At 39.9% G+C, this 15,734-nt stretch overlaps 1 protein-coding gene across 3 annotated transcripts in view; it reads right to left on the bottom strand.

Annotated features, from left to right (window-relative positions):
* Positions 1 to 15,734, bottom strand: part of LOC6033676 (twitchin) — a 51,462-nt gene that overhangs the window by 20,883 nt on the left and 14,845 nt on the right. Inside the window, exons 5-16 of one of the 3 annotated variants that reach the window (XM_038252837.1) lie at positions 15,531 to 15,672; positions 14,585 to 14,720; positions 14,220 to 14,423; positions 9,756 to 10,057; positions 8,549 to 9,175; positions 7,468 to 8,486; positions 7,286 to 7,405; positions 6,905 to 6,943; positions 2,009 to 2,159; positions 1,448 to 1,821; positions 496 to 1,318; positions 83 to 436 (exon numbers count right to left, since the gene is read on the bottom strand). In XM_038252837.1, the coding sequence (XP_038108765.1) occupies positions 83 to 436; positions 496 to 1,318; positions 1,448 to 1,821; positions 2,009 to 2,159; positions 6,905 to 6,943; positions 7,286 to 7,405; positions 7,468 to 8,486; positions 8,549 to 9,175; positions 9,756 to 10,057; positions 14,220 to 14,423; positions 14,585 to 14,720; positions 15,531 to 15,672 (4,291 nt within the window). The remainder of the gene's footprint in view (positions 1 to 82; positions 437 to 495; positions 1,319 to 1,447; positions 1,822 to 2,008; positions 2,160 to 6,904; positions 6,944 to 7,285; positions 7,406 to 7,467; positions 8,487 to 8,548; positions 9,176 to 9,755; positions 10,058 to 14,219; positions 14,424 to 14,584; positions 14,721 to 15,530; positions 15,673 to 15,734) is intronic. The other 2 variants (XM_038252843.1, XM_001844050.2) reach the window with 2 other exon arrangements.

The following is a 15,734-nucleotide window of genomic DNA, read 5'->3' as shown; positions in this document are numbered from 1 at the left end:
GAGGGAGAAGATATATTTACATGAGAATTATTGAAATACAACAAATTGGACTTGAAATACTGAAAAGCTAGCGTGCACTCACTTGTGAACGGAACCTCCAGCACCTTAGGCTCCTTGGCAGGCGATTCCACTTTGGGTGGTACCTCGAATTTCGGTTTCGTTTCCTTCTTGTTAACCTTCAGCGTACACTTGCTCTCGAGCGGTCCGCACACGCACGTGATCTCACCCGCGTCGGTCAGCTCGAGTCGGTTGTATACCAGCTTATGTGTACCGTCACCAGGGGAAATGATATCAATCCTATCACTCTTGGTGATCTCTTGGTCACCGAGGAAGAACTGGATGTCCGCTTCCTCATCCTGGACCTGCACCTCAAGCACGCACTTTTGCGTTTCGTCTCCAGTTGCGTCCTTGAGTTTCTTCATGAACTTGTTCGGTCCTGTAAGGTATAAGATTGCTGTGAAGTTGGAGTTCCTCCAGTTGTTGATAGATACTTACGTTTAACTGAAATTTCAGCCTCGGTTTTGTCGGCGTTGCTCACACATCGGTACATGCCACTGTCAGTCTTGGCGACATCCTGTAGCACAAGCTTATGCTTGCGACCATCCTTGATGATCTGCACCTTATCACTCTCCACGATCTTGACGTCTCCCTTGAACCATTCGACCTGTCCCAGCACGTGATCCAGCTCACAAGCCAGCGTAACGGTATCCTTGACAAACAGAGACTGACTCTTGAGCACCTTGGTAAACTTGTAGTTGTACTCGAGGATCTTCAGCTTGGTTTCCGTCTTGTCCGTTTGCTTCTCGATCTTACACGTGTACTGGTCGGCATCTTCCGCGACGCAGTTCTTGATGATCAGATTAACCGCGCCACTAAGTTCCTTGCCGATGACGTACTTGTCGCTGTTCTCGAGCTTCGTTTCACCCTTCCACCATGAGATCGGCGCTAACGAGTTATCGACGGCGCACTCCAGGTGGCAGTCGTGCGTCAGGAAGCCCTTCTCGGTCTTCTTCAGGTTCTTGGTGAACTTGTAAACTGGATCGGCCTCTTCAACGGTCAGGTATGCCATGCACTGAACTCCAGCAATCTCCAGCGTGTATTTTCCACTGTCCTCCACCTTGGGGTTCATGACCGTACAAGTGTAATGGTCACCCTCGTTCTTAAACTTGTACTTGGACCCAGTGAAAATTTCGTCCTTCCGCAGCATCCATTTGGCCTTGGCGTTGGGCTTGGTGAAGTTGGCCTCAAACACAACCTTCTTTTCTTTGCCTTCCTTGCAGGTGATATCGACCAGCGGTTTCGAGAAAGTGTCTGATTTCTGAAATGAGAAACAGATTAGTTATGTTTTGCTTTGCGAGGGGTTTGGTTAACACGACACAGAACAAAGATCCGTTATGTTAGTTACGGGACATGAACTGTGTGTGTGCGCGTCGAGCTTGATGCATACTCTTTCCACTTTCTTGAGCTGCGGCTTTGGCTTCTCCACCTCCTTGAGATCACCCCAGTCGGGATCCTTCTCCTGGTTGCCCCACTTGGCGTACTTTCGCTTCTTCAACATGGCGCGGAAGTCCATGCCGCTGGAATCGGACACGTACAGCTGCATTTCGGCTGAATCCTCACCATGTGCGTTGGAGACCACCACCCTGTATTTGCCCTCGTCGTTTGGCTTGACCTTACGGATGCAGAGCGTGATGGTGTTGCTTTCGCCATCGGTATGGTGCTTGTAGCGACCTCCATCGACCAGCTCGGTGATGTTCTTGAAGAACTTCCAGGTAGGCGCCGGATTACCCTCAACCTGAACCGAGATGTAACCAGTTTGATCTGCAAACGGACCACTGAATCAGAACCTATCCCAAGACTCAACTGGCTGAAGCGAAACTCAGCTCGAGTAGCGTGAGCAGCAGGCAAAGAAAGCGTTAGGAATTTTCAAGCGATCACTAAGCACTAAGCAGATAAGCAGACGGCGCAGTAGCAGCAGCAACTCCACGTGTAATGGCACAGTTCAAACCTTCAACAGCGGAGTAGCTCTCCTGGAAGTCGACGATGGTTGCTGGCTTGCCCTCCTCTCCGATGGCTCGCAACGGTGTACACGGCAGGTTGATCTTCTCGTCCATATCTTGAATGCTCGGGCGTCGTACGTCGATTGATGGTCGTCGTTTCTACAGGAAGGTAGCAACAGCAGTAGAATCATGTGCCAGGTTTTATTTTGGCCCGCAACGGTTGTGGTGTGGTGAGTTTTGGGGCGATCGCAGATCGAAAGTTGATATTTATAAAGATCGGATATTCCAAGTGCAAAATAACATTCCCGGTGGCACCAACGCAGCGGGATGGCATCGGCGGCAGGGGCGGAAAACAGAAAATGATTGTGATGAGCGAGATGGGAAGAAACACAGATGATATTTGACTTAATTTAAATAGAAAAAAATATCGAAATCTAGGGGATGACCAGTGTACGCTTCAAGCGATTGACATCATCAGCGCTCATTTCATGGACAATTTGAAACAAACTATCCGTGTGAAGTGTCAGCGCTAGATTGACAACCAATCAAGCAGCATAACCAGCTCCGTGGGGGCATCATCGAAGGTCGCACCCTTGTCCCAACCAGAGCCAGAACCATCTGGCGCTGCTGTCCCTGAAATTCATCAACAAATATTTTTTGCGCGCGCGAAATTTGCTCATGTAGTAGGACAAATGTTACCCGCGAGCCGAGCCAAACCTCGGAACCAGGAGGGAATAAATCAAAAGCTACCTTCTGCTCTCCCCTTGCGGCGATCCCCTCTTAAGTAGATCGCGTACTTAAGGCAGCGCCAATTTCATAAATTAGCACATTTGTTATGGGCGCGCTAAAATTAGTCGCGCAGCCAAACTTACAGCTGAGCCCGGATCGCCATTATGGTCTGGTTTGGCGCTCGATTGATTTGAAAAATTAACTGCTGTCCGACGGATCAGTATGGTGCGATCTGGTTTCCCGTGCGGTATTTTTTGCATAGCTCGTGCTGTGTGTACTCAGAGTGGATTGGTTCGGAAAGAAGTTTTGTTGGTGAAATTTGTGCGAAAATCAGTGCAATTTTGACGGTCAAAGCTAATTCATGTGAGTGCAATTTTTGTTATCAAAATCACAATAAATTGTATAGGAAATATTTTCCACTAAAAATCAACTGGGAATCCAGTATTTACTATAATACGGATCAAGACAAAGAAAGATTTTTTTATGTTTGTTTTCCAATTTGTTCCAAAATGCATCAAATTTGAGAAGATGAAAAGAACAACTTTCTTGGCTTATATTTACACTAATTATATTTCTTGCTAAGCCTCAACATATTTGTTGAGCGTGAGCTTTACTATAACACAGAAAATGTTACCTTCGCGATGGTGTCAATTTGATCCAACAAGTTGAAATTGGAACCTGGCTTCATGTCATTATCAGCAAAGCCATAATCACATTTTTGGCACGCGAAAATTATCCAAGGTGCTGTTTTTTTCCGGATGTTGTTTTATCTTAAAAACAAATGTGTGTTGAGTCTGTGCTAAGAAACTATAACTGTTACAAGCCTCAAACATTGGAAGACCAAATCTTCTCAGTTGAAATTTGATTGTTCATTATGGCTCAACGTTTGCATGGAAATTCTTTAAAAAATAATCCAATTGTATAAGAAAAAATTCCAATAATTGAAAATTCAGCAAATATGTCAAATCAAGTACTTCGAGAAAAAACCAGGAAGGTGCTGTGTCCTATCCCTCGCCTAGACCAGACCAAAATCCATGATAAAGCTGTCAGACCAAATCTGCCAGACCAAGACTGTCAGACCAAAGAGCAAAAAGTAAACAATCTTGATCTTCGACGTAGGTGCACACAAATCAAGAAAAGAAAATTTGAAAAAGAATTTTATTTTTCCAATTCAATGACTGGGTTTGGACTTCAAAATTGAATGGACGTCAGAAAATGATTAAACAGTGCGGCGTCCTGTACACCGACAATTAAATATGCATTTAAAAGCCTTATCTTCCACTTTAATTTTTGATCGCGTTTTTGGTTTACACCTGAAAAATCTTGAAATTATTTATACGGATTTGTGATTCCTCTCTTTCCATCATTCCCTTGGAAAAAACGAGTCACCAATCGGAGCCAAAACTAAACACTATTGTAGTGAAGTAAAAATTTCGATGTTGACAAAAGTCCTTATCTTCATCTTCTTAACTTTTTTGTCCTTTTTACAGTACTTGTTCGCTAACTGGGCAGTTGCCGAATGCTGCTGGCTAACTGGGAAAATTGGAAAATGACGAAGGGGCATCATCGAACGATGACGAGGGGATCATCGATGCATTATATTTTTTAAATAAATAATAAAAACAACAGCTATTAAAAATATTTCCAGCCCATACTTTTTAACAATCTTTTGAATATGAGAATTTCATGAGAGCTAAAACAGAATTATTATTTCGTGATTTTCATGTTTGCTTCCACTGACCCCTTGATGATTTTGCTTTGTTATTGTTTTTTGACGAGCGCAGTTCAACAACATCCAGTCACCGAAAAAGTAAATTAAAAAAAATCACAAGCGATGATATTAGGAATCATCTTCAAAAGTGCTCAAAAGTGAGCATCACACTCAACATCAGGCAAAAGAAGAATGTGATCATTTTTGTAAAATGAAAAGACACTTTTCACTCTTTACTTGTGTAGATGAGCCGTGCTGAATTTAAAATAGCAGTGATGAGTATTCTTACATACAAATCGGGCATTTGATTTTATGGTGGATAACGAGAATGTATGGTAGATAGCAAGGCAATTGTATTTATTTTACAATTTTGTTCAACATAAAAAATAATAAAAAGATTGTAATGCTTAATCCCTAACAATGTTGAAACCCATAAAGGAAAGGCGGTTTGGAACCAAAACCATAAAAATTTGATGGGCTTTAAAATGAAAAAAATAAGAAGATAACGTCTAATCTGCAAATCGAACAACTCTATTGTACACTGCTATTCAACTAACGTAAAAAATAAAATTGCAACGTTTGGCTAAATATAGCAAAATAAATCAAAGTCAAAAAATCTTCGGCGTCATCCATAAAGTATGTCACGCAAAAATCGGCCAAAATTAACCCCCCCTCCCCCTATGTCACACTTTGTCACACAAGGTTGAAACCCCCTTAAAAAGTACGTCACAATTTGCCAGACCCCTCCCCCCCGGGTTTCGATGGGATTTTTTTTAGTTTTTGTTTATTTAAACTCTCATAATTTTGGTATTTTTGCTAATTTTATATGAAAAAAAAAATTATAAGCTGTCTAATTATACATGTTGTAGAATAAACATTGCGATATTAAAAAACAGTTTTGTATCTTTTAAAAATTAGAAGACCTGGTATAACATCCAAGTATAAAAATATCTTGAAAAGTGTTTTTCACAGCTTTGTATCTAATAAGTTCAAACCATTTATAGCAGTTTTCTTATGAACACCTTGCTTTCAAAGCATTTTTTTATCGAGCAAATATTGAAGTTCCAGCTGAATAAAAAAAGTGCCTATATAATATTTCATAATTTGATACTTCTCAATAATAAACAAACAATTTTAGAAACGAGGATTTAATTTAATTATGTACATTTCGAATTAAAATTATGCAATCATAAAAATACCTAGCGTGACGTCACAGTCTCGCAACCCCCCCTTCCCCCTTCGTCACATCTTGTCACACCTACGGTGACCCCCCCCCTCCCCCCCTAAGAGTGTACGTACTTTATGGATGACGCCTTCTTCACATTACATACAGAAACTTTTTTTTTGCCCGACGACGTTACGCTTTTTATTTCGTCAATTTTTCTGAAACCAGAAAAATCAAGCTTACAGGCGATTTGAAAATGTCCACAAAAGGTATAAACTACTTTGAAATATTTCAAAACTATTGCGTCTTTCCAGGGAAATAGATAAATTACTCAACGTAACGCCCCCACGTAAAAACAGGGTTCTGTGGAAACTAAATGTCGACTTTGTCAATCAATCTTTTTTTTTATTGAGTAACGTTTACGCTACGATGAAAAAAATATGTTTGGTGATAACATATCAGCAAAACATTTTTATGTTTCTTTGTGGATTGAATACGAGTCCAAAAATTTTTTTGTGCGATTGGTTCAGACCTAGAAAAAAAACACAATTCACGATTACGAGAATTGATTTTTTTACGTGTTTCTTTGGACAATTCTAGAGCGCATTTTGAACTACAATGAATTGATCAAGGTTGCCTACTGCTGGCTGAGTAAGAGGGGTTAATTGGGTGCTAGCTAATCTTACAAAAAGGAGTGTAAGATGAGGAGTTGGAAGTAGCTGTTAGTTTAATATTTCGTCTACTTTTATATCAACCGAAGTCTAACCCAAACTTATTAAAATTTTGCATGTTTTGGACCCTTAAACAATCAAACACTTTCCTATCTGGAAAGTCTATATTCTCAATTTTTAGAACTATCGAAAAAGTCCTTGATTACACGGAGAAAAAAGAGTTCCCAAAATTGTGAACAAGCGTTCATGAAAATGGGAACCACGAACAAAGTGTTCAAATCCCATGGTACGATTTCCAAAAACGTACCATGGGATTGAGCACCATTTTCATGAACGCTTGTTCACTATTTTGGGAACTCTTTTTGCTCCGTGTAGGGGAACTAAACACCGTCTTGAAAGTTTTAATGCGTTAAGGAAGCAGAACCACGACTCAAGTTCACAAATCTGTATTTTTTAAGGCCACCAGGATTATACTTTTGTTTTTCGAAAAAAAAATATCCACGACTGCATCTCGAAAGTATACCGTTAGCATTTGGGTGAATAATCTGGCCTCGACGCGCGGTTGCCTCTAGCCAGCACTTCGGTGCCTCGCAGGGACGGGCTTCCGAATGTCGCACCAGATAGTCACCTTTCGTTCGTCGATCACCTCGCCGGGTCGCAGTTTGCTCTATTTGAACACAACGCACATCCGCCATTTCAGTCGCGCGTGCGGAGAAATGAACCAACGATTTACAGGACAATTGACGACATAGACGAGAAATGGTTAGAAACATTGGGAAGTTTTGCAACCAAATCGACGGTTCGATACCGTTGGTTTGTTCGCCAAATTGATCGATAAGGCTGGCTTTTGAGTGAATAATTCAGAAAAGAACTTTTTTACGGAGATCTCCATTTCAAGTTTTATACCAGTGCTGAGATTCTTCAGCTTACAATACAAGTTAGCATACACAATTTGATGATACATGGTAATAAAGAACAGTTTATATGGACGAATGCTGGCAATACTCACATCATCACCCATCAACAAACTTGGACGACGATCATCCAAGAACGAACCACGACGGCTGCCGTTTTTGTCGCGGATGATTTCGATACTGGGAGCCTCCAGTCCTTTCTGAGCAGCAGGTTGCTGGATAAGAAGAAAATGTATAAAACGATGTTTTTTTTTATGAATCCCGAAGCAAAACTCACTTCCTTGGTTTTTGGTGCCTCCGGCTCAGCCTCAATCTTAATTTCGATCTTCTCCTCCTTCTTGGCTGCAACCTTCTTTTCCTCCTCAACCTTGATTTCGATCTTCTCCTCCTTTTTGGCCTCCGCCTTTTTCTTTTCCACCTTGATTTCGGCCTTCTTTTCTTCGACCTTCTTGGCTTCGACCTTAACCTCGGCCTTCTTCTCCTCGACCTTCTTGGTTTCAACCTTAACCTCGGCCTTCTTCTCTTCGACCTTAACTTCAGCCTTCTTTTCTTCGACCTTGATTTCGACCTTCTTTGCTTCGACCTTCTTCTCTTCAACCTTCTTCTCCTCGACCTTGATCTCAACCTTCTCTTCCTTTTTCTCCTCGACCTTCTCCTCCTTCTTGGCGACCTTCTTCTTCTCATCCTTCTTGATCGTCTTGATCGTGACCTTGGCCTCGCTCTCGTCACTCTGCTGTTCGTTGCTGATGGATACCTTGTAGAAGCCAGCATCCTCAGCCTTACAGTTCTTGACGGTTAGCTTAGCCATGCGGCCGCTGAACTCCTGAATGACCGTCTCGCTGGTCTTCAGAATCGTCTTGTTCTTCATCCAGTACACCTTAAAGTGGCGATCCGGATGGACCAAGCCGACAGCCAGCACAAGGTTACCACCCTCGTCGATCTCCACGTCCTTCAACTTGGTTTCGATGATCGGTTTGGTCGGCGGTGGCTTCTCGAACACGATGTCCTTGATCTCGATCACCTGCGAGGTGGCCTGTCCCTTGTCGTTCTTCGCCACGAGCTTGTACGCACCAAAGTCAGCCTCGCTGAGCTCGGTGATGTTGAGCTTCACGGAGAACTCGCCCTCGCGGGTCTCCTCTATCTTGATCAGGTGTCGGTGCGTCTCCTTGATCACCGTCGTCTCCTTCATCCAGATGCACTCCGGCTTGAAGCGGGACGCCACGGCGCACTCAATCGACGCCGTGCGCTTCTTGATGTTCGTCACCAGTTTCGGCTTCTCCTTGATGACAGGAACAACTGCAAGAAGGAACATTGTTAAAGTTACACTCTTGAGCCCCATTTAACCCGTTTATACTCACTCTCGATGTTCAGAATTAAATTGGCATTTAATTCGCCGAGAATATTCTTAATGTTGCACTTGTACGTGCCGGAGTCTTCCGTCTGTGGATCCTTAAGCACCAGGCTGATGTGGTACACGTCCTTCTCGGTAGTCATCGTGATCTTCAACTTGCTCGATTCCTGCAGCAGCTTGCCCTCGCGCGTCCACGTAATGTCCGGCTTGATGTCTGTCTTGACCTTGCACTCCATGCGCACCAGCTTGCCGTTGTCCTGCGACACAATGTGTGGCTTCTCGACGAAGATCGGTGCGTTCTTAGTCGACTCCTGCTCGGACTCGATGTTCAGGTTGAGCGTCGCGCTGCTCTCACCGAACTCGTTGCTGATCACGCACGAATACGAGCCACCGTCCTCCGCGCTGGGATCCTTGATGTTCAGCGTGAGCTCGTACGTGTCGTCGTCCATGGTCTTCACCTCCAGCGAGACTTTGTTGGACGTCTTGACCTCCTGTTTCTTGCGCATCCACTTGACGGTCGGTTTCGGTTTCGATCTACATCTACACTTCATCGTTATCAGCGTGCCCTTGCTGTTCGGGATGATCTTGGGTTTCTCCACGAACGACGGAGCGAAGCCTCTATCGTTCTCGTTCGCTGAAGTCACGCAAGTTTGAGGGGGAGAAGAAACAGAAAGGAATTTTAATATCAAGAACCAAAAATTGTCGATGAGGCCAGGAGGAATTCAACCAAACTAAGCTATTCAGTTTGCTGGAAGTTGCAACTTGAGGCTCACTACAGAATGCTCGCCACCGTTGAGCAGAGTGAGGGTTATACTTTTCAAATCATAGCGAGCTAGCTGATGAACGTTCGTTCTGTGGATGAAGCTCGTTAATAAGCTAAAACTTAAAAGTTTGTGATTGTTTGCTAATAAAGTAAATGAAGAGTGAAATCTGAGTATACGACAACAATTTAACTAAAGTACAGTAGTAACACGTATGCAAACCGGCAGTCATATCAAGACAGATGTGTAGAGAAAAGGTACAGTTGATGACTTGGAAAACTCAATATGATCTTTCTTGCTATCGTAATAACATTATATGTGTTTCGAGATAGAAAAAAGTTACAGCAACAAACTTGAAGCAGCTTAATCGGTGTGATAGGAGGGATAGTAGGATAGTTGAGGTGTAGGAATCGAGAGCAAAGTTGAACAAAAAAAAAGAGAACTTAAAAATACCTTTAAAGTTAAGCGTAATATGTGCGTTGCTTTCCCCGAACGGGTTGAAAGCATGGCAACGATAGATGCCTCCGTCGTTGGCGGTCGGTTGCGAAATTTGGAGTGTCAGTAGGTAGGTATCGTTTGAGATCGCTTTGCGCAAGATTTTGAACCGATCGCCGTCGGTGATCGTGTCCTGGCCGTGGTACCAGGTAATGTCGGCCACCGGTAGCGCCTCCAGGATGCACTCCATCGAGAGCACCTCACCCTTCTGGGAAATGGTGGGCTTCTGGGGAAAGCGGGGCGGTTTGCCCTCGGGATTTCTGCCGGAACAACGGAAATAAGGGTACACGTGGGGTGAATCGGTGTGAGGGAAAACACAGCGTGTTTGTGTTTGTTGGAATCTCGAGAGAATGCTACTTATCTACCTAACTAACTGTTCCTCTTATTGGACATTCTTTGACAGAGAAAGTTGGTTGAGCGTTCACAATTAACTTTAGTTTATGGGTAATTCTCTGCCAACTCACCTGAATGCGAATGTGAGCACGGAGGGCATTACGACCCCTTCCATTTTTGAACATTCGAAAAAATAGGAAAAATACATGTTTTCAATAATTTGCAGCCTGCAATGGTGATGATATGGAAATTTAGAGGCAAAATGACTTTTAAGTCAAATTAAAAGTCAGATTTGATGACGTAATCACAATTCGGAAAAAAACGTTACTTTCATCTTAAAAATACAAAAATAGTTTCAAAAATGCTGCCATTTTTTGCAACCTAATTTTTTTGGACATGCCATTTTAACGGAAATGTTATGTAGTTTTCAAATCTGCAATAACCAGAAAGGGACTATCCATAAACCACGTGGACATTTTAGGTGGAAGGGAAGGAAGTTTGGCGGTTTATTTCCAAAAAAGTGCCCACGTGGTTTATGGATAGCCCAAAGGTAAATTGTTCTTTTGCGACAAAAGTTCGGCTTCCGGGTCTTCAAGTGAGAAGGTCAAAAACTTAAAAAATCACTTAGGCCTGTACCGATGGTTTCTTTAAATAATGTTCAAAACACTACGAGTTCTATATATTTTTAAAAATATCTTCCAGTTTTAAGGCATTTTTAGTAGAACATGGTTTTTTTCAACAAACTGGTTTGGTGACCGCAAAAAAAATCATGTTCTAAGAAAAACAATTCTTTCCAATCAATTTTGAGCTAATTTTTGGAGCAGCATTTAAAAAGAGCGCATGTGAATTTTAACAGCTGGAATTAGTTTGCAAATTACAGGTAACTATTTAGAAAATCGAAGTCTCTAATTAAAAAAAAAATCTGAGTGTTAAAAGATAGCTGGATTCTAGCATTTTTTTACTCTCAGAGTTTTGTCAGAAAAATATCTGCTGACATGAAATATGCAAAACAGTTCAAGCTGTCTAAATGCTCATCTAACTTTTTCTTGTGTTGCTCCAAATTTGTTACCTACTTCATCTAAAAAATGAATTCAAATTTAAATAGTTTTGAAAGAATAAGGCAGGACCATGCATAAACCACATAGACAATTTATTTGGAAATCTCAAACACCCAAAATATTTATGAACGAACCCAAAATGCATTTAAGATAGTTTTCACTTGATTAGACTTTTATATGCAATAGGGTGCCCAGAAAAAATACCTCAGCTCCACAAGCGGAAAACTGTTCTTTGGATTATTTTAAGCATCTGTGCCAATTATGATAAACATTGGTTGAGTTTAACCTATTGCATTGTATCAATGTATTGATATCCGAGCCTGAAGTTTGCAGAGAAAAATGCTTGTTATTCAAAAATAACATTTTGAAATCGCTAATAACTTTTAAGTGTCCATTTTTACAGCATTGGTATGTTCGACAATCGGCAAAGCTGTAAGGCATTAAATTATCAATGAGAATATCACTTTTGCAATAATTAAATGCACCCTGTAGACCAAACCGTAACAAAATAAAGTTACACAGTTCAACAAAAAATCAAATGTTTCTTGTCTCTGAGACGAGAATATGTGTTCCTAGTAGATTTTTGCCTGCTGAATCCGAATCTGGGTCCAGAATTGCTCCAAATGGTCCCAATTTTGAGATACACCCGTTTGAAATGTTAGTTTAGGCCAAAATTAGCTACTTTGTCGACTATTTTACAAAGAACTATTGAATAAACAAATAAACCAATACATGTATCTTAAAGTTCACGTTCTCCTTTCTGAAACACCCCTGGTTTTTAAAATTTGATTGTTTCTACGCATATTTATAGCCATTTTAAAATTAGAATTTGACTTGCATGCAAGTTGGAAAAACTTGAATGACAACCAACTGAATATATAATTTTAAAATGGCTATAAATATGCGTAGAAACACTCAAATTTTAAAAACCAGGGTCGTTTCAGAAAGGGGAAAACGAGAACTTTAAGATACATGTATTGGTTTATTTGTTTATTCAATAGTTTTTTTGTAAAATAGTCGACAAAGTAGCTAATTTTGGCCTAAACTAACATTTCAAACGGGTGTATCTCAAAATTGGGACCATTTGGAGCAATTCTGGACCCGGATACGGATTCAGCAGGCAAAATTCTACTAGGAACACATATACTCGTCTCAGAGACAAAATCTTGTTGGACTGTTGGATTATCAATACATTTAAAAAAAACAATAAGTAAATGTTAGGGCGTCCAATTTTCCCGGGTTTTGAATTTCCCGGGAAACGGGAAACATATTTTTGAAATCCCGGGAATTCCCGGGATCCCGGGAAATTTTTGTATCAGTAATAAAATTAGCTTGATAATATTAAATGGTGATAATCTTCACTTCCATCTAAACAAGGACAACAGTTTTTAAATAGCCCAAAAGAAAATAAAAATTGATAAACCTCAATTTTGTTCTTTGTGGTTTTTGGATTTTAAATCAAATACAATTTTTAATTCCAATCGGAATATTTGTTTTGATTTGCGGTTCAAATTACATAAGTTTTTTTTGTTTTGAAAATATTTCATTTATATTTTTTTATATGACATGAGAAAAACAGCTTAAAAAGTTTCATTTATTTTTCTTTAAAAACAAAAAACGACAACAAATAAAATGATACCAGTCAATGTAAAATTTAAGAAAAGTTTTGAATTCATAGATTTATATAAAACATATTTAATAAATTTACTTAAAGTAACTACCGCCAACCGGAGGAAAATCGGGTCTAAAGTCTGAATAAGTACAGGAGATTTTAGAGCAATATATTTGGAAATCGGTGTACTAATTGTTTTGTTCTGTTCCTGTTTTAACCGAAGTCATTCATTATATTTTTTTTTTTGCTCAAGTAGCATTTGTCATTGTTTGCCCCAGATGCCGGTGTTTGATTATTTTGCCGGTGTTTGATTAAAAATATTTTAACATGTTTTTTTTTTCAAATTTAAAGTCGTAAATAAACGTAAATATATCAATTCTATTAAAAAATAAAAGAGAAAAAAATTAAAGCGCTAGGCATTTTGCGGACCTGTTAACTAAAATTTTTATAATTTTTCCTAATAAGCCAAATAAATGCTTATATTCGCCGAATACAAATTTAAATGCAATTTATCGACTAATTAGTATTCAACTCATCTTCCAATTTAATGCTTCTTATCGATTATTTAGTATTCTACTATTTCCACAACCAAATCTGAATTTCCAGAACAAAATATGATTATTTTTTTCAATTTCGGGAATTCCCGGGACAAATTATGGAAAATCCCGGGATACGGGAATTCCCGGTTTTGGGAAAATCCCGGGATTTTTGTCCCGGGAATTCCCGGGATGGACGCACTAGTAAATGTTGACCGCTTTTGCCCATTTTTGGCCCAAAGTCATAAAAAAGCTGAACAACCCACTGAGAATTTTGGCTCGAGTCTCGTCACGATATGGCTCGAGTTCCAGCCAAAATTCTCAGTGAGAATATTCAGCTTGTGGAGCGAGGTTTAAAAAAAAACGTCCTGAATTTTGAGCACCCTAAAATGCACTAAATTATTTAGAACAAAAAAATATTTGTTCCTATCAGTATTACCACCGTTCAAATAGTTAGTGAACATAATTTCCAAGTTTGCTGTCGATTGGACCCACTTTTTTGCAACTATTAGACAAAGAGACTCTCTCCTGGTCGCATTTTTTTGGGAATGGCAATAATTTAAAAAAAAATTGATTCTCAACAAGTTAGAAGTTTTAAAATGTTTCAATTGATTTCTGTGACTTTTCAAGGAAAAAAAATCTCTAGAACTCTTGACGATAATTTCGATCAACTCCACAAACGATGACAAATATAAGACTTGCTTAAACAGTTATCTTGAAGTTCTTAGAAACAAGCAGATTTATTATGAAGTAAAATCAACTAAGTTAAAAAAATCATAGCTCAACCAACAATATCTGCTCCTGGAAACCGTCTTCCATTTCCTAACTAGCAAGATCCTAATCCTTCAGGAATCCCTCTCCTCCTCTCATGGTGGACACTTACACTAGCTTCGAACTCGAATCAAAGTTCAGGTTAATGATCGCCGACGAGTCACCGTGCTTGTTCTTCGCCAGCACGCTGTAGACGCCCCGGTCCAGCTGCTTCACGTCCTTGATCGTGAACCGTATCAGGTAGCAGTGATTCTGGTCTTCCTCGACCTCACTCGCGAACCTGCCACTCATCGTGATTTCATTCTTTTCGTGGTACCTTTAGGTTGTTTGTTTTGGTTTCGGTTAAGGGGATTTTGGGGTAAAAAAATGGACGCAATTGAGGTTAGGATTGTTGGATGTTTACGCAAAGTACTCTTCTTCGAACTAACTGATAAAGTGATTAACTTAAGAGAAAGAGTAGAGAAATAAAACACTTGCCATGTGTACGTTGGTTTCGGATCACCGATACATCTACACTCAAATATTATATTCTTGCCGTCATCCGATTGTCGTGTGACAGGTCGTTCTGTGAAGGCTGGTTTAAAACCATCCGCTGGGACCGGAACTTCCTCACCTAGAGAGAGAGAGCGGGGTGGAAATATGCGGGAAAGCAATATTTGTGGTTTAAAACGGTCTCTCACACTGTAGGGAACTACAGTTCTAGTAGATCTCTCAATACATTTATTCTTTTAATTCAAAAGAGCGCTTTTTTAAGTCTCGGATTTAAACACTCGCTGAGATATTATCATTGTTTTAGCACCCCGATGTTTTGGTTTATTTTTAATTCATTTGATCGTACTTTTATTTTTTGTTTCACTCATGTTACATTTTGGTTATTTTTAGTTTGTGAATCTTGGTTCCGATTTAGAAGCGACTTTCAGTTCATCTTTTGAACAACAACAATTCGGCCGATATTGTTGTTACGATAGCAATTACAGCGATGATGGAATGTTTGAAGGTGAAACTAAAAGTGATGAGCGTCAAAAAATGGTGAAATATCAACTATATTTTCAAAAACACTAACTAGAGCTGAATAATACTAACGTTACAGCTGGTGATTTATTTGAGGAAAACAGATTGGAATTGCTCACATTTTGACCAATTTAAACTTATTTATATTATTATTTTTTTAAAGAGCAACAAAAATGTGAGCATTTCTCATCAGCACTAAATCGCATAATATTTACAGATGAATAAAATGAATTTAAAAAAAAAAAAACAAACAAAATGATGTAACTATGATGATATAGGAAAAGAAATGTCGCTGCAGTAATGTAACAGAATAGATAGAGGAAAAACTAAACACAAACACTGGAATTTGACGCGTTTGTCAAACATAAAAAGTGAAGAAAACAGCAAAAGAAAGTCGAAAGTGTATACTTACTGTCGAAGTTCAAGCTGATTGTAGCACTCGATTCGCCCAGTTCATTCTTGGCCGTGACCTTGTACTTGCCCGAGTCCTCAAACGAGACGTTGTCCACCTCTAGCGTTGCGCAGTACAGTTTGCCATCGTTTTGCACTTTGAACTGAAAATTTAAAAAGCGGTTAAATATAAGTTAATAACTGAATTAAATTGTTCTCGTTGATT

Source organism: Culex quinquefasciatus, chromosome 1 (genome assembly GCF_015732765.1).
Source record: "Culex quinquefasciatus strain JHB chromosome 1, VPISU_Cqui_1.0_pri_paternal, whole genome shotgun sequence".
Taxonomy (NCBI): domain Eukaryota; kingdom Metazoa; phylum Arthropoda; class Insecta; order Diptera; family Culicidae; genus Culex; species Culex quinquefasciatus.
The sequence above is the reverse complement of the archived record's forward strand: the minus strand, read 5'-3'. Positions and strand labels throughout refer to the sequence as shown.